The 19,811-nt window shown below is 34.4% G+C and overlaps 1 protein-coding gene across 1 annotated transcript in view; it reads right to left on the reverse strand.

Moving 5' to 3' along the window:
• The window catches only part of DNAH7 (dynein axonemal heavy chain 7), a 277,143-nt gene that overhangs the window by 45,286 nt on the left and 212,046 nt on the right, over positions 1-19,811 (reverse strand). Inside the window, 6 exon segments of the mRNA XM_036858189.1 lie at positions 946-1,038; positions 2,535-2,729; positions 3,662-3,788; positions 9,947-10,282; positions 11,019-11,152; positions 14,832-15,022. Of these exon segments, the coding sequence (XP_036714084.1) occupies positions 946-1,038; positions 2,535-2,729; positions 3,662-3,788; positions 9,947-10,282; positions 11,019-11,152; positions 14,832-15,022 (1,076 nt within the window).

The raw sequence follows: 19,811 nt of genomic DNA on the forward strand, positions 1-19,811 counted from the left end.
ACGTGTGTTCATCGAACAGACCATGGCTTACAGAGGAAAGAATGCTGCTACCCTATATTATCACTGATGTGCAGAAAAACTTTAAAAAAAAAATACACTGCTTTCACAATCTAAGCTCTGCTTTTTCTGTTGTTGTTAGAATGGAAGTATTGTATTATATTCCTTAGCAACTCAAATTCTGAATACAGTAAATTTTGAAATAATTATGTATATTTTTACTCAAGCAGTAACACTGGACAATTAGAATATTTTGTTCAATTTATTTTTCCAACACTCCTGATGTCTACATTTTCTCAGAGTATGTAGATATCTCTGTGGGTATGGGTCTTTACACTTAAGGGAACAGTTGTTTTTTTAAATGGAAGTTAATAATACAAATGAGGATGTCAATGAGTACTGTAATTTGTTGATATGACAGGTCAGCTGATTCATTGGTTATATAATTTATTATTTAAAGAAATGAAAATTAATGATATTGACATTTTCCTTTGTAGTTAGCAGTGATGAATGTCTTAATATTCTACTAGCTTTCCAAAAGCCAACAAAAAACCATGTACAGGATAGCATTTGAGGAGCCAGAAAGTCTAGTAAATCAGCTTCATGTAAACCACATTGACTAATGTCATTGAAACAGTAAGGATAAAAATGAGATTACTGCATGTAAAGGAAGTAGATTGTGAGGAACTGGGGAAGCGTATAATAAAAGGAAGAATCATAACATAAATAAAACTATAAAATATAATCTGGTGAGTTACTAATTTAGTGTGGTTTTTATAAATATACACTTTTTGAAAGATGGCTGCATTAGAAGGAAGTGAGGTTATTTCCCCCAGGCTCCTTTACGTCCCCCATGACCCACGATTACATAAGGAAACATGTGTTTGGCCGGACTGTGGAGAGAGGAGGGATTGGACTCACTGAGCTGCTTTCAAAGACCACATTTACCTTGTCTGGTCTCAGGCAACGAATGATAAGCATCCTTTGAAACTCACTCGCTTTATTTTCCCAATCGTCAGGAAAAATCTCATGATGTGGTTCCTAAAATGACAGTGGATATAACTCAATGCTATTTGGAAGACTATGTAAAAGAAAAAAAAGAAAACAAAAACAGTATTTTGACTTTTAAATCGAGTTTTACAGACAACATATAATGACTGAAATCAAGAATGCTAATGTAAATTTTATTAGGTTGGGGCAAAGTTATGAAATAAGATATAAAAAGAAAATTTTAAATGCCACTAAAAACAACAAAACTAAGACACGAATTAAGCGGGTTAATGTCAATATGAATATTAATCAATAGCACAAATTGATCCCTGTTATTAAAAAAATAAATGTGCATTAGATTTTCCCCGTTATTTCTCCAAAGGCATTTTAAAAACCTACCAACTACTCTCATTATCTATTTATAAAAAAAAAACATTTATTGCAAACGAAGTAAGAAGGATATGTGTTATTTCTTATTCTGAAGAATTTTTGGTATTTTTTTTAGAAAGGGATATTTGAGAATGTGTATATCAAAGAAGCCAAAAGAGTGCTATTAAAAATATGCAAGAAGAAAGGTATCAAGATTCCAGGAGGAGGAGTAAACATGGAAAAAAAGACACCTGCACCTTTGAAACATTTAGGAAGGCTATGTGGTATCTCAGATCAGAAATCTCCATGCTTCATCATAGGGAAATTTCTATTTAAATTAGAATCAACTATACACAAAAAAATATTTGCCTCTGGGAAATGTAGTTTTGTTACTAACTAGGAGCGATCCAAAAGAGATCCAGTCCAAAATGTTTAAATTCAGGTGTAGACACAATCTCACTATCATGTATAATACAACAAACAGGTCACCAAAGAAAAAGTGTTCTCCACGCATCTGGCTCTTTTTCCCCTACACCCTCCCCTGCAACAGAACTGTTGCATATTAAACCCAAGGAAAGCAGAATGTCCAGAGAGAAGAAACAATAGAAAAAATTAACTGGGAATCAGCAAAATATTAGCCCTTGTGCTAAAAGAAAAGTGAAGGAAGGCAACAATTCCTACATATTCTAGAAGGGAAACTGAGTATCATGGTATATGTTAGCTATCTCCAATTAGCAAGATAGGGTCTCATGAAAATTATTTGAGAACTATTAGCTTTTCCCTTTCATCAAATGACAAAAATATTTATTAGTTTGTGTCCTGTATTCAGAAAATCTAAACAATATCTGTTTTATAAAATTTTAACTCATCTGCCATTATGATTGCCAAAGTACAAGTTGATAATAAATAAAAAACCTGGCATGGAAATTCAAAAGAGTACTTTTAAAGGACCATGCAGCTTTTTTGCATCTCTATATATTTCAAGGAATTTGAATAGAAGTGCAAACAGAACCACCAATTTTGAAGGTGGGGATAGTTTAATCGAAACACTGATTTTAATATTTGACCAGTTTAAAGCTTACTTAAATCTTGTTTTTACTCAAAGATAAGAATAAATTGTTTGACATTATTTTCTCCATTTAAAAACTCTGAAATAAGCAAGAGGGTTAAAAACATACCAAACTATCATATACGTTTTTCCACCCATCCTTTAAGTGCATAAACTCCCTACGAATGGTTTTGAAGGCAGGCAACTCATCTAGTCGACATATTTCGTCCCAAGATTTTTGAGGAAGCCACGTACAAGGGTTGGCATGAGGATTATCCAGTCCAATGCCACCAGTTAGCAGAAATCTCCACTCAGCTTTATTAATCTTTGGAAAACAAAGTAGCATGAAGTGTCAGAAATGAGTTCATCATATACATAGTAAACTTACAACTATTTTAAAAGAATTGACTATTTGATTTTCAAGCTTCAGGTATGGTCCCCATAAAATTCTATAGTTACTGGTATAGCTCAGTATTTATTCATTAGAAACCAGTGTATCCATTATAACCAGTTTTCAAAATAGTTCCAGTTTAGATAGGTATTTTTGATAATTTTCCTCCAGAATTACTGATCTAAACATGGAAATCTGAATTTATTCTTTTTGAATATATGCTTTCCTAAATGACTTCTTAGAGTTTTATTGGCTCTAAAAATTGTTGAAAGGCAATCAATCTGCTATGTTTTCAATTATTTTCCATAAAACATAATGAGGTACTGCTACGAAATTTTTGCAAGAAATGCAAAAATAAAGCTTCTACTCCTTCAGAATTCAACTAATACATTGCCATATGAAATCAATAAATCTTAAACACATAATATAAAATAGTGAATTTATACACCTCTCTTCCAGTCTTAAAGTGCTTCCTATATTTTAATAGATTTGAAACACAGCAAAAATTAATGAATGGTATCATTAAGCCCAATGGTTAGATTTGATGAACCTGCAAAAGTTTCTAAAAACATTGCCATTTATACTATTACTTGAAGTACATATATCAATATATTTAGTTAATTTATATGCATACTTAGATTCTGATAGAAACTATTTTAAACTAAAACGTACAAAAATTTAAGTAGTAATAGTTATATAATGAACTGTGCTTAACTTATTTTTCACCTCTGTGAAATTCAATCTAGTTGTGATGCCTTAACTATAATTAACTATTTACAATCCTTTTATATATATTCCCACACAAGTTCATAAATTAATGAATTCACGGTAATATTTTTTTCCCTACAAATTAAAACAATACTGACCGAACGCTCATGTATCATCAGATTTACAGTTAGACAAAAGGAAAAGAGTAGTTTATCCTTTTCAAAGAGGGATCGGCAGACGTTAACATAAAGGGAATAAGTGAAGTGATCCTTGAGAGTTTGAAGCCTAAGGGTCAACAGAAAGAAAAGTAAATAAATAAAAATGCATTATCCTTTAAGAAAAAATGCTCTTGGGGAAACCTATTATAAACCATTTAGATGTGTGCTCTTCTAATAAGCTTTCTGGTCAATTACTCCCCAAACAAATCAAGGATCCTTATTAACTGGGGGCACCAATTTGAGAGCTACACAATGTAGAAACATCTCAGTAGAACTGCATTTTTACTGTTGACTGATTTTTTAAAAAACTTAATCTTCCTTTTGGAAAAAAGTCAACGCACAGTATATTAATCTATTACATTTAACAGTTTTTGGACTATTTCTAACTATAAAGCATTTCTTGGGGTAAAACTGGATTTCTTTATTCCATAAACACTTCCAAATGTTCTATATTATATATTAAATGAACAGACTAAAGTTAATAGCTCCTTTATTAAATTAACATTAAGTTTAGTAGTGTGCTACTCTGCTCATAAATCCGTAAAAGCCAGAGAAATCACAAAACTTGATAAACTACATTTTTATTTACCACATAGACAAGACACAGAAATATGAATAATCACAATATTTGCAGCTAACAACTTCCTAGTAAGTGCTAACATGTGTGATCTGTATTCATAATAATTCTTAACATGTATATAGCACTTTAAGTATTTTCACTAATTATCTCATGAGGGGTAAACTACCACTGATACAAAAGTTTTAAAAATATTTTTATTAGACAGGTTATAATAGTTATAATAGAAATAAACAGTTAGCTGAAAACATTTATAGTAAGCTAATGATTTACATAGATTAATGACCTAAATTATCTAAAGGATAAAGTATCTAAAGGGAAAATTAGCATAGTTTATGATTAAACAAAATTACATTGGTGTTTCTTAATGTGCCTAGAAAAAAAAAATCTAGCAGTATGACCATATCTTGGTTATTTCCAGACTGATATCCTAAGCTGTAGATCATCCCCACTCTAGTTTCTTCCTTACCTCCCTATTTCTTTAACTATTTTATCCCCTGCCAGCATTCCCATAAAAAGAATTACAACAAATTGATATATTTTATTTCTAATTGAGAACTCTGAAAAAGGCTTGGTAGAGAGGGCCTTGAAACTAGTTGCTGAGATACAGTTGAATTCTTTGAAAATTCAAAATAATCATACAATTCCTGTCCCCATTTTTATGCTAATAGATGGTCTTTTCACACTTGGCATTTAATTTCTCTCATGTAACAGTACAATTAATATAGGGTGACTCAAATTTGTTCTCTCTAGAATTAAATAATTTCTGCACTTTAAGACAAACTTCCTCTTGTAGATAGGAAGATCGAAAGGAAAATTATAAGGGTCAATCATACTAGAAATTCAAGTTCATTTTCATTAAATGCCTATAAAAATATATTTATTTTTAAATAAATATTTTAAATATTTAAATATTTCTAAATACTTAAATATCAAGTATTTAAAACATTTGATTAAAATGCCAATTAAAATATATTTTAATAATCTGTTACAGTATAAAAGAGGATAAGAATTATTATTTTCAATGTTGATGTGCGGCACAGTGTTGTAAGATAGTCACGCTCCTCTGATGGAATTGTACATTTGAATAACCTTACAGGAAAGGTATTTATATCAGGAGTCTGAAAGAAGTGAACACCTGTGTCCGAATTTTGGGATTCAGCCAAAGGAAATAATCAAATGTGGACATTTATATTTATTGCAGTGTTATTTATAATACAAAAGCTGGACACTACTTGCAAGTCTTACAGAAAGAAAATAATAAAGAAAATTATGGTGCCTTCATTACAAGGTATATTGTACAGCTACTAAAAATTATATTTCAGAGGAGTATTTAATAACATGGGAAAATTATCTTGACAGAAGTAGAAGGAAAAGAAAAAACTCTGTGCACCGGCATGTGTGATCTTACACGTATTTTTGAGAGAGAGAGGCAGAGAGACAGAGACTGATTTCAGTTTGGTTCCTGTAACAAAGCTATATTCTAGTCAGATTTTTGTTTCTGTGCTTATTTTTTTGCTAGTTATTTATTTTGCTATAATAAATTCTGATGCATTAAAAATTTTATAAAAGACAGATGATCCTGATTATTATGGCTATTTCATAGTATATACCATAGTAGTTATAGCATAAATTTAGTTATAACATATGTTTGGTATTATTAAATAATAATTATTACGAATAATAACTATCAGAAGACAAACAAAAATGAAATATTTTTATCTCTGAGTAAAAGGAAATTAGAGATAATTTTAGACCAATATTAAGATTCTCAAACAATTTAGTACTCTGGTGTTAATAGTCACATGCTTTCTATGCCTTTGTTATAGGTATAATTCAATAGTTGCCCAGAGGACACGAGTTACCTGATGTTTTTTTGTTTTTTTCCCCCAGCTTTATTGAGGTACGATTGACAAGTAAAAGTTGTACATATTTAACAGGTTATCTGATGTCTATCAATGATTGACAAAAAATGATTTCTCTGAGAACTCTACCTTTAATTTCTGAATGACAGCTAGCTTCTTACTATTTACTAAAAAAGGAAGATTAAGTAGGACTCCTAAAAGAGTCTCCCTTGCTGTAGCCACTTTGGAATTCTGTTTGGCAATATTTATTAATGATATTTTTTGAAATTAATTTATTTTATTTCTTTTTTTTTTTTTTGGCTGCGTTGGGTCTTCGTTGCTGCGCGCAGGCTTTTCTCTAGTTGCGGCGAGCGGGGGCTACTCTTCGTGGCGGTGTGCAGGCTTCTTGTGGTGGCTTCTCTTGTTGCAGAGCACAGGCTGTAGGCGCGTGGGCTTCAGTAGTTGTGACTCACGGGCTCTAGAGTGCAGGCTCAGTAGTTGTGGCGCACGGGCTTAGTTGCTCCGCGGCATGTGGGATCTTCCTGGACCAGGGCTCAAACCCGTGTCCCCTGCATTGGCAGGCGGATTCTTAGCCACTGTGCCACCAGGGAAGCCTGGCGATATTTATTAAAATGGAACATATGCATACCCGGTGATCATCAATTGTGTTCCTGGATACATACCTACCATACATGTGTACATACAATATCCACGTACAAGAGTATACAAGACAGCAAAAATTCATAATAGCCCTAAACTGGAAGCCACCCAAATGTCCTCAACAGTAGAGTGAATGAATAATTTGTGGTATAGTGAAAGGACAAATAAAAATAAGAGGTTTACTTTTTTTATACTGAAAATGTTAGAAAGAGATTTCCCTCTCCTCCTTCTTCTTAGAGCATTTACGTTTGAAAATTTAAAATTATACGTACTTTCTCATCTCTTTGAAATGTGTATAAATTCTTGTGAAAACTAGGCAGGCTTTTTGTCAACTTTATGACCCAGGAATGTCCTTCTCAAAGACCTGAGAGCCATCTTCATGGGCACCTGGCTCCTCATTGCAAAACTACCTCCTGTCATAAAGATAAGACATTTGTTTTTCCTCTGGATGAAGCCAGTTTGCTAACTCAGTTGGTAAAGTCAGGAGAAGATTTCTGTCTTTGCAGTCTCTTAGTGGATTGCCGGTAGATGCGGATCACATTCTGGTTTAATAATTATTCAATAAAAAACTGTTTTCTTTCTCTACTACTTTGTGGAGAAAATTTCTGGATTGCGAGAAGATTTGCTTTTACACTTGCCCAACAATAATGAGCACAGGGAATGCGATTTAACAATGAAAGTGAAGAAACCACTGCTTTGCACTGTGCAAAACAATATAAATTTCACAATGTGAAGTGCAAGATGTCAGACAAAACAGAGCACAGGCCATGCGATTCCATTTATATGACGTTCTAAAACAGGCAACACTCATCTCTAGTGTTGAAAGTCAGGACAGTGATTACCTTTGGGAATGGGGTTATAGTGATTAGAAGGGGACACAGAGTGGTTTCTGGGCTATTGATAATGTTCCATGCCTTGACCTGGCTGCTAGTTACACAGGTGTGCTCACTTACGAAAATTTATCGAGCAAATACTTCTGGTTTCTGCATGTTTCTGTAGGAATATTAATAACTTCAATCAAAGTTTTCAAATGCATTTTTTTCTATTTACTCTTTGGTCCCAGAATTATATTTTTAAGATCACTTTAGTCATAAATATGATTTTCATTGTTTCTACATTAAAGGATTTTAACTAAAAATAAAAAGGCACATTTTGTTTTCTGGATTTCAGTCAAATCTTACATCTGGCGAAAAGAATTTTATTTCCTATAAATCGTAAGGGGCTATATCATAGTCATGAAGAAGCAGATGTCATATTTGTGGCTGAGTCCTAATTGAATATAATGAGGTAATAAAGGAACCAATAACTATTTTTAAAGCATAAAATTGTCCTAATTTTTAAATCTTGTACACAAAATATGTCTTTAAGAGACAAAGCAAAGAAAGTTTCTTCCCTAGACTCTAGGACACACCTTGATTTTAAACTAATTAAAATGATAGCATTCTGGTGATCTTGTTGTTTGTTTTTTTAAAATAAATTTATTTATTTAATTTATTTGTTTTTGGCTGTGTTGGGTCTTCATTGCTGTGTGCAGGCTTTCTCTAGTTGCGGCGCGCGGGCTTCTCATTGCGGTGGCTTCTCTTGTTGCGGAGCACGGGCTTTAGGCGAGCGGGCTCAGTAGTTGTGGCTCCCAGGCTCTAGAGCACAAGCTCAGTAGTTGTGGCGCACGGGCTTAGTTGCTCCGCGGCATGTGGGATCTTCCCGGACCAGGGCGCGAACCCATGTCCCCTGCACTGGCAGGCGATTCTTGACCACTGCGTCACCAGGGAAGCCCAGTGATCTCGTTTTAACCAAGGTAGAAATTAAGAACTGCAGTGAAAAGCAGAACATCATGTACTATGTTGCTCAATGTGATTAGCTCTGTGATAAGTTCTAGGTTCTAGGAATATTAAAAAAAAAAAAATCCTTGCCTCAGGGAATTCAGGATCTAGTGTGAAAACCAGACATGCATGTTCAAGTCAATAATGCAAAGGGCTGGGAACTTTTCTAAGAAAGGTCTCTTAAATTTTTGTTTTCTGTATTCAGTAATCCTTGCTAACCTTGAAAATGTCAGATACTGGAAGAAATAGAGAAATAAACTAAACATTTTCAAATATAATATAAAAAGAAACTTTAAACTCTACCGTCATGCATTCCTTCTGTAAAGATACCCTCTTCTTCCCTTTCTTTTCTTTCTCATGGGCAGACATTTGAAAAATTGTTTGTTAAGCCAAGTGTCAATCCTACAGCTTCATTAGTCTCATATACAGGCTTGTAAAATAATGAAGGACACTAACCAAAAATTGCTCAGTCTAAGAACATTTAAAATTTAGCAAAATTCTACCATGATAAATGAAGGAATTCAATTTAGATTTCAAGAGATGAGCATTTTGGATTTCTAAAAGATAATTCTTAACTGTCGGTGATAAGCAGTAAATCGGGTTTCTTTTGTGGGTATGAACAGTTAGGAAACTGAAGTATCTTGCTTCGTATTGATTGATAAAGTTATAAAGGGCGAAGGCTGCAATTATTTGTTCGAGAAGTAATTTAATGTTAGACTCTATTAAAAACATGTTTTAATACCAACTAAAATTTATCTCACTGACAACAAATAAAATGAAATTTTATTCTCTCACAGACTAACTATTAAGTAGGTCTTAGTTCCATTACTTACTGCAATAGCCAACAGTAAAATAAGGTATTTTATATAAATAAGAATAACACAATCACAAGATTATTTTTCAGAAACCCTGTTATCTGACAAATTTTATACATGTGTATATCAAAATGTGAATATGTAACTTTTGGAATGCAAGCTTACAGAGGGTAAGAGTCATATCTTTCAGGGGGACTACCTCCTCTTTCCACACCTCCCATCATAAATAACTTTTGCAAATGATAAACAGAAGTAAATGTTTCCTCTTTTTAGAATTATATTATAATCCCATTATCTATTTAAACAAAGTCCTGGCAGACTGAATTTGGTCACATCTGTTCAATTTATAACCCTCAGATTTATTTCTGGTACAATTATTAACCAACTTCACTCTAGCTATGTGGCTGTAAGGTGCACACCACTCTGAAACGACAATGAAGGCCACCGATTACTATTTATTTCGCATGCATTAGCTACTATTACTATTAATTAGTATTGTTTTTACGTACCTTTTTGACAAAATTTCTGATTTCTCTGAATTCTCAATAGACAGGATGAAAAGGTTAATAAACCAGGTCAGTGAGTATTGGTACATGGGCTCGATGTTAGCTAAATCAGCAATAGAAAAAAACAGGATGGAGGAATGAATGGCAATAGGTCGATAGCCCATGCGGGTGGCATCAATCTTTTTCTCTGTCTCTTCTGCTACTTCCTGCTTTTGAGAAATCTCATTAGCCAAAGCCTTGGAGGAAGATAATATCTTAATGGCAGTTTCATCTTCTAATATATTGCCTTCCGAAGATGAAAGAACTTCTAAAATCTTGTCTTCTATTTCTTTTAACTGCCTGGAATAAAACAATTTTCTTAGAAGAAGAAGAAATCATTAAAAGTCACTTCACGTATATGTTCTTTCATAAGAAACAAAGAGCTTGTAACCTTAAGAAATGCATCACATTGTGACAAATATCCCTAACGGTGATGCTGTATAATTAATTTCTTATCTTGCAAAATGTCAAAAAGACAGGCCTTTCTGCTCCACTTCTCTTTCTAATGATCATTTATGTGGTAACTAGAGAGAGATATGGTAAGCCCATCTACTCTGCCATTAAGAATCTCAGCCCCCAATGAATGGAAAGTATCACTCCATTTATTTTCTGAAATTTTTCATGACTTCTAGAGCATTACCCTTTTTACCGATGATATAGATATTACAAGCAGAGAATGGAGTGCAACATATTCATTCAGACTATGCTCCAGTGAACACAGGTAACCTCAGTTACATAATGAATACTAAAACTTTTGTGCTAAAACTTCGTTGAATAGTTGAAAATATATTGCTTTGACTTGTGGCAGGCCTCTGAACTCTTCCAATGCCTAAGAACTTGTATGTAAAAATATACTCTGCAATGCAATTTTCCAAATTAACATAGAGACTCTGTAATACCATATATTTTCCACTTAAGTCTTTCCATTCAATGCACCTACTAAACCTAACAAAGTAGATCTTTAAAATGCACTTAATTGATTCTAAGTGATCTTGAAACAAGTAAGAATAATTCTGTGTTTTATAACATTTAAAACCTTTTGTTTTCAGCTCCTTGTAATATCAAGGCTTGCTTTTCTTCTTCAAGGTCTGGCCTTTCTCGTGCCACCACAATTCCCAAAAGCTGATCCTGCATTCCCTCAGAAGTGATCATGAAGTTTAATAGTGTCACCTATAAATGAAAGAGTACACAACAATTACATCACTATTTCTGTTGAGAAAGACTCAACAGAGAAAGCCTCTGCTTATACACTTCAAATTCTGATCTTAAAACTGACTCTATTTACCATGGTAGTATATGTGAAAGTGGAATTTGTAGAGACTGTGATTAAGGGTATAGGCAAACTGGACTGTTGGATTAAAAACCCACTGAAGTTTCTCATCGTCATAAATGTAATACTTCAGAGGGTTTTGTTTGGTGATCAATTTATTCTTATTTCAAATTGGTCCAATTTCTGACTACCTTTTAATCCCCAAATCAATTAGAATCAGGCTGGAGGCCATCCTTCATATTGGCTGGACTAGCTGATTTATGTTTTAAGGATCCCAGTGGTGTCAAAAAGCAAAGGAGATCTTACAAAGACATAAGAGAAAAAAGAACAATTACTTGTCATAAGTATATATGGTATTCACAATATGACAATCATATTACATATTATAATGATATATACTATAATATCATATTACAACATAGCATATATTATGTTGTATTATATCATCATATTAAAATATGATACTCAGCCACTATTATGAACTAAGGAATATACAGTTCAACAGTGTCCATCAAGATGCAGTCTGCTAACGCTGCTTCATCCCGGTACCTAACGGCTCTTACAGGCAGGTCTCACTCTGTTGCCCACAACTTAAAATACCTCCTCTCCTGAGTCTTTCCCATAAGTGGGAAAGTAATCATGCTTAGGTTTCTCTTTTTAAAAAGCAAAAAACAAATCATCCACACAATCCCTTTCAGCTACTGAACGATCTCTCTTTGTGCCTTCATAACTATATAACTGAAAATGTTACTTGTATATGCTTCCTGTCTCTGCATTATTTCATTCCTCAACCCTCTACAATCTGCTCTCACTCCTGCCTCCGCATACCCATCAATACACACAGCAATAAACTGCAGAAACTTTCTGGCTCTGGTCACCAATGAATCCATAAGCCGATAAACACTCAACCTTGGCTTAAGCTGACCTCCCCCGCCCCCCTGCTTTTTTAAGCATCCATTTTGCAGTCTGCCTGCCCTCACGTCTTGAATTAAGGTCTGCACCTATGTCCTGAGTATCGCTTCCCATTCCTCCCTTTCACGTGCCTTTCATTGTAGCTAAGCTGAACTGATTGTGAAATCTCAGACACACACTATGAAACATCTGCACGTGCTTCAGCCCTGACTGAGGAATGGGAGAACTTGGGTCTCTCCACCTTCCCTGGTAAGAGAATATTTCCTCTTCGTGAACAGAGTAACTTTGTTTTTGTGAGAAATTTCCTACCTGTGATCAGGAAGCGTGAAACAGCTCCTTGCTGTACCCTTGTGAAGGCAATACCCTCCTCTGACCAAACCCAGGCACCCTCTCCATGGTGGTGTCCTCGGGTTAAACCTTTCCCCCTGGCTTGCCCCATGGTGGGCCTTGGATGTCACTAAATGTAGATTCCATGGGCATAATCATAAATTTATATGGAATAATAAGCAACAATTCTTGAAACTGAGCAATTAAAAATGATTCAATGTTGTTATGCAATTCTCTACTGCTCTGGCATTTATTCTTGGAAAAATTATCATTAATGTTTTCAAGACATTTTTCCTGTTGGCATGAGAAACCAAGTGCACAGGTTACATTTGCTTTACTCTCCAAACCATCGTCACAGTGCTTAGGGAAATGTATGTTTTACAACTTTTACCTCAGGCACAAAGAGGTATTCATTCATATTACATTAATGTTAGATGTTTTGAGATCAAGATTTTGCAAGTCTAGCCATTTGCTCACAAATAAACATTTAAAATCATACAAATATGATTTCATAATTTTATTTTCATTTAGATTCAAAAGAACTATAGCAGCACAATACCATCCCTTGGGTACTTTTGAAAGCAAAAGGTACATAAAAGATCCTAAAAATAAGATCAAGAGGCAGAATTTTAATTTGTAAATGAAAGCAAGTAACCGCCTCACTATGTTTTCTAATTCCTGTTTAATCAATCCCAGCAATTAAAAATAATGAAGCAATAAGACGCTCTAGGGATCTGAAGGATTTCAATACTGAATCATAAAATAGTTTCCTCTCCACAGTGGTCTATGACTTCTACTATAACTAGTTATTAGTGTACATAAATTATTATTTATGTTATTTGTGATATTTTCATAAGTTTTAATGAAAAGTAAAAAAGGTTTTCCATGCGATTTATTAAAAATTTTTTTTGGTAATGCAGCTTTGGGATTTATTTTCTTTTATATGTCATTCTTTTTCACATATATTTAAAAGTTAAATAATAGTTCTAATAGTTAACTCTCATAACACTATTGCTGGGCCTTATTGCAAGCATTTTACATAGATTATTTAGTCTTCACATCACTCTATGAGATAGACGTTTATTATTCCTATTTTATAGACTAGGGAACTGAGGCACAGAGAGGTTAAATAACATGGCCAAAGTCACACTGGCAAGTGACAGAGCTGGGATTTGAACCAAGGGAGTCTGGTTCCAGAATCCATGCTCTTAACTACTAGCAGATACTGCCTCTCCTAATAGGTGAATACATGACCCAATTTTTAGGTGTTTAGAAAACATGTTTATTTTAATTAACTGAAAACAGTGGCTAAGAATGTTCATATTTTAACACTGTGTCTTTCAAACTAAGCTCAAGGGTCACCCCACCTTCCCCCAGTCTTCCTGACTTCCCTAAAGGTCCAGTCTAAAGTGTGTCCCCTATGTCTTCTGTCCCTCTATGTCTTCCTAGTCATAAATACTGTCACTTGACATACAGCTTATTTACAGTGTAAGCCTCTTGAGAGCAGGGACCATGAGTATTCACCTTGGAGGGCATGAATTATGTCATCTTAGTGCCTCCTCTGGCTCTACAGAGAGACGCCCATGTTAACTTAAGTATTTCTAATAAAGGACAGCATTTGGACCCTCTGGATAAATCTTGCCTCTATATGTTTCTTTCAAAATCTGAATATTTCTTAATGTTCCCTCCTTCTAGCTTCTATAAATGAAAACTATCCTTCCCTTCCTCATTCGCTCATTCTACAAACATTTATCAAACATTTATCAAGTGCCAACCAGGGCTAAGAATTGGGAATAAAAAATGGACTAACCTCCAGAAGCTTGGTTACAGATCAATGTCTCAAGTCATTTTAGTCACTGACTATAACTTTGAACTAACTTTACTTTTTAAAGGAATTTTTAGTATTTTAAAAGAACGAGTGATCTAAAACAGTTCCTTTAAGTAACTATATAAAATCAGATAGCAGCAACCTTATTCTGAGAAAGAAGAATGGTGTTCTGTTCCTGAATTCCCATTCTAAGAATTAGCATATTATCATTTATTACAAAGGAAAAATGTGCATATATGTCATCTATTTTTAACAATGAAAAATCTAAGAATAATATCAATTGCAGAAATTAGATTCCCATGGTCTTTTTTCACTGCATACTGAAGGCTCCTTTATTACTTGCATGCACATACAAAAGCAACATTTGGAAATTATTATAGCAATTTCAGGAAATGCCAAACAAGGACAAAATCCATTTTACTTAGGAAGACCTGTTTTTCTTATGGCTCAGGAGGAAAATACAGCCATTAATTGTAAAATCTGGTAAAGAAACATTTATTTTAGATACTGGCCTTTACTGAAGTTTCAGGAAGATAATGAGGATTTCTTAGCTTGGTAGTAATATAGAAGCGGAAGTCTGGAGAATACTCAATGGTAGAGTCCCCAAGTCGGATACAGGTGCTCCCACCCTGCTTAAAGGTCTGTTTTAGTAGAAGAGGTTCCAGGATTGGATCTAGTTCTTCTCCAACATTTTCTAGCAACACTGGAATAAAGTCAGAAAAATATTTCATGTTATTTTAAATATTGACTGTAAACCTTCAACCCTCCAAATTCTTTCAGCCTTCTAAATTGCTGCTGTTTCTAGTTATGCATAAAACTATTTTTGTCTTCTGAGTATAAAGAAATGATGCCATACCATCATTAAAAATTCCACAAAAGACAAATGCCGGAGAGAGTGTGGAGAAAAGGGAACCCTTCTTGTAAATTGGTGCTGCAGCCACTATGGAGAACAGTATGGAGGTTCCTCAAAAAACTAAAACTACAGTTGCCATATGAGCCTACAATCTCATTCCTGGGCATATATCCAGAGAAAACTCTTAATTTGTAAAGATACATGCACCCCATTGTTCATTGCAGCACTATTTACAATAGCCAAGACATGGAAACAACCTAAATTGTCCATCAACGGATGAATGGATAAAGATGTGGTACATATACACAATGAAATACTACTCAGCCATAAAAAGTGAAATGCCATTTGCAGCAACATGGGTGGACCTAGAGATTATCACACTAAGTGAAAGTCAGAAAGACAAATACCATATGATATCACTTATATGTGGAATCTAAAATATGACACAAATGAACTTATCCACGAAACAGAAACAGACTCACAGACATAGAGAACAATGGGGAGGTGGGGGGGGGAAGGGATGGAGTGGGAGTTTGGGATTAGCAGATGCAAACTATTATATAGAATGGATAAACAACAAGGTCCTACTGCATAGCACAGGGAACTATATTCAATATCCTGTGATAAACCATAATGGAAAAGAACGTGAAAAAGAATGTGTGTATAGGTATATATCTGAATCACCTGGCTGTACAGTAGAAATTAACACAACCTTGTAAATCAACCATACTTCAATAAAATAAATAAATAAAATAAAATGGGTAATTGCCAAAAGAAATCATTTTAAAAAGAAATGATGCCATAAAAATAAATGGATGTATGTGGAAAGGGCTTCATTGGTGGGGCTATCTGGTCATCCTGCCTGCTTCCATAGTCTTAGTCAGAGTGCCACTCAGGACTCCCCCCCCAATCTGGGATTCACTATATGCCCAAGTATGATGGCAGCGAGGTATAAGACACCAGAGAAAAAGCATTTCTAGTTGTAGTTATTTAAACGGTTACTATATTTTTCAATTACAAAAGTAACTCACACTTATTGTAGAACATGTGGAAAATACAGAGAAAAAATAAAGGAATGTTAAATTAATTAAACAAGGAGGCCATTAGACTGAGACGGCTGTAAGGTGTGGCAGCTTACATAAGTAAACCAAAATTTAAGCCTGTAAATGCCTCAAGGTTATGAAATCAAAACTCGAAGGACAACCAATCACAAGCAGCCAAATAGGCTTTAAACTGTAGTCAATCAAATAGTTTCCTTTCTTTGCTTCCTTACTTTTTCTGTACAGTATACGTCTTTCCCCAGCTCCTGCTGGAGGGACGCTCCTTATCACTTTTGGTTTGGCACCGCCTGGTTTAAATGGATTTTTGCTCAAACTCTCAAAATTTTTGATATGCCTCACTTTACCTTTCAACAGATGAAACTGAAAAACAACCTCTAGTTATATTTTCTTAATCTTTCCCTCCCCCAAATATTTTACATAATTTATTCATAGCATATATAACTTGATAGAAAAATGACATAAAACTACATATGAACTTAAATATTTTTCTTTTCAGTATTTTTGATTTATCTTTTTCTATACACAGTTGAGACTAAACAATGGATCTAATTTCATATCCTAATTATTTTGCTTGACATTATAGCATAAATATTTTCCCATGTTACTAAAAAAAACAATAAACATGCTTTTAATTACTGCATAATAGTCTATAATATTAATGTTCTCTCATTTTTAACCAATACTCCATTATTAGATATTTGGATTGTTTCCTGTTCTCAAGATTATAGGTAGCACCGTCTACAAAAACTTGGTGTTATACAGTATTTTCTTACGAAAGCATTCTAGAAAGGGAATCCCAGATCAAAGATCAGTGACATTGCTAAGGTACTTGATACATTTGCCAAATTGAAGTCTTACATTTTGGTGTTTGGGGTGCTACCATAGCCAAACTCGAATCATGGCATTTTGTAGGAGTCCTTCAAGGGACGGGATGTGCACTCTGGATGGGAAAGCAGCAGCTCAGGGCATTGGGATGACAGGTATTTGGATCTCTGTTGCAGCACTTCTTCCCACAGGTTACTCCTGGGCTAAATAAAGTCCTAAAATTGTCTTGTCAATTTCCTTCACTGCTGAGACTTTAACAAAAACAGGTATGTCAGATGATTTTTAAAATCATTATAATTTTCTGCTTGAATAAAATGATTATTTTTCATGGGTAAATAATATGAGTGCATGATAGTATATTAAATACATTAATCTATTATTTAGATTGTTCCCATTTTTCCAACTGTTAATACTGCAGTGAACATCTTTTTGAATAAACCCCTGTGTTCATCTCTGATCACTTAACCAGGCTGGAGTCCTAGAAGTGCAATTCATGGTCAACAGTTACAAACATTTTAAAGGTTTTTTTATATTGCCAAATTACTTTCCTGAAAGGCTGTAGAGGTTTCAGAGTTGCAATAAGCACTCACTCTGCTGTTTTTAAACCTGTTTTTATATAATATCACTGTACTTACGAACACTAGGCATCATCTTGGCATTTTATTTTGTCATTATCCTCACAACTTTAAAAAGCATCAGGGGACTTCCCTGGTGGCGCAGTGGTTAAGATTCCACCTGCCAATGCAGGGGACACGGGTTCGAGCCCTGGTCCGAGAAGATCCCACATGCCGCGAAGCAACTAAGCCCGTGCGCCACAACTACTGAGGCTGCGCTCTAGAGCCCGCAAGCCACAGCTACTGAGCCCGCGTGCCACAACTACTGAGCCCACGCGCCTAGAGCCCATGCTCCGCAACAAGAGAAGCCACTGCAGTGAGAAGCCTGTGCACAGCAGTGAAGAGTAGCCCCCGCTCTCCGCAACTAGTGAAAGCCCGCATGTAGCAATGAAGACCCAACACAGCCAAAAATAAACTAATTAATTAATTAATTTAAAAAAACTATCAAATATTATTACCCCAGTTTTACAGATGAGGAAACTGAAGCAAGGCGACTGTAGTAAAATTTTCAGTTAAATCATCTCGTGAATGACAAAGCAGGAACTTGAACTAAGCAATCTGGCTCCTTACACAGCTCTCTTAACCACTGTGTGATACTGTCAGCATTAAATACTATAGTCATGACTTTTACAATTTGATAGGTAAAAAATATTGTTAAAATTTGTATTTTGGGCTTGATGTTTTAGGTGCTCTTTGGCTAATTATACTTTTTCTTCTAGAAACTGTATGCTAAAATATTTGCCCATTTTCCTATCGTGGGGCCTGTTTTCACCATTAGGTTCAGCGGCAAGTGATTAAAAAACCCCAAATAATAGTGACACGAACAAGAAGGAATTTATATCTCATGTGAAGAGGAGCCTGAGGTAATCTGTCCAAGACTGGAAGGACAGTGTGTCTAAACTGTCAGAGATCCAAGTTCCTGCCATCTTGCTGCTTCACCAGTTTTGGCATACAGCTTTATCTCTTTGGCCAAAATAGCCTTTCAGAGAACATGCACATTGCAGCCATCAGAAAAAAAAAAGAAGAAACAGAAAAGGAAGAAGTATCTTTTAAGGATATTTTCTGGGGATCACAAATGGCACTTCCACTTACATCTTGATGGCCAGACCACAGTCACATGATGACAGAAGTTAGGAAATTTATTCCTTTACTCTGAATGCAATGTGCCCAGGTAAACACAGGGGGTGCTAATAGTAAGGAGGTGAGAACGGTTATTAGGGAACAATGGGCACCAACTGTCACAATGTGCTCGTTTTTTAAACTTTATTTGTATTTTTTAATATTGTTGATATTCTCTCTTAAGTTTCTTTTATATAATGTTTCTTGGATTAAATTATAAATTTGTAGAGTCAAATCTATTATTCTTTTCCTTTTGTATCTTTTTCCATTGTGTATTTTCTTAGAAAGTTCTTTCCCATCAAAGACAACTTATTCCCCTACGTTTTCTTTTAGCATTTATGTCTTCTCTTTTTTTCTTTCATATTTAACTCTTTAATTCATCTGGAGCACATTTTGGTGTAAGAAGAGACTATGACTTGATATGTTTTTCCACAAAACCAATTTTTGCAGCACCATTTGCTGAATGACCTATCATTTTCTGTTGTTTTATAACGCTTACCTTCTAATGCATTAAAGGCTTACATGTATCAATATTAGAGTTTATTCCAGAACAGTTAATTCCAAATTTACTCTTCTTCTGAATTTTTATTGCCTCTGTACTTTCTTCTAGGTTAACTTTAGAAATAATAACTAGTATTATTTCTAAAATGTTTACTTCTGAAAGTGTTGATGTCTTCACAACATTTAGTTTTCCTATCAGTGAAAAACTGATGTCTTACTCAAGTCTTCTTTTTTTGTGTGTGTGAAATTTTCTCATTTTTTTTCACTATGCATTGTTAAAGTCATTCTAAGTTTTTGTTTCAGATAGCTTTTCAGTTAATTCTTTTTGCTTTTCTAGATGAAATATATTATCTACAAATATGATAATATTGTTTCCTCTTTCCAAATATTATAGCACCCTCATTGAAAAGAACTTTCCTAATAATGTTAAACAATGATAGGGATAATAGATATCAATTTCCCATTTTTATTTTTACATGATCAGACTTTTAAAATCTATTAATTTACTAGAGTGTTATG

The sequence above is a fragment of the Balaenoptera musculus genome, chromosome 7 (genome assembly GCF_009873245.2).
Source record: "Balaenoptera musculus isolate JJ_BM4_2016_0621 chromosome 7, mBalMus1.pri.v3, whole genome shotgun sequence".
NCBI classification, from domain to species: Eukaryota; Metazoa; Chordata; class Mammalia; order Artiodactyla; family Balaenopteridae; genus Balaenoptera; species Balaenoptera musculus.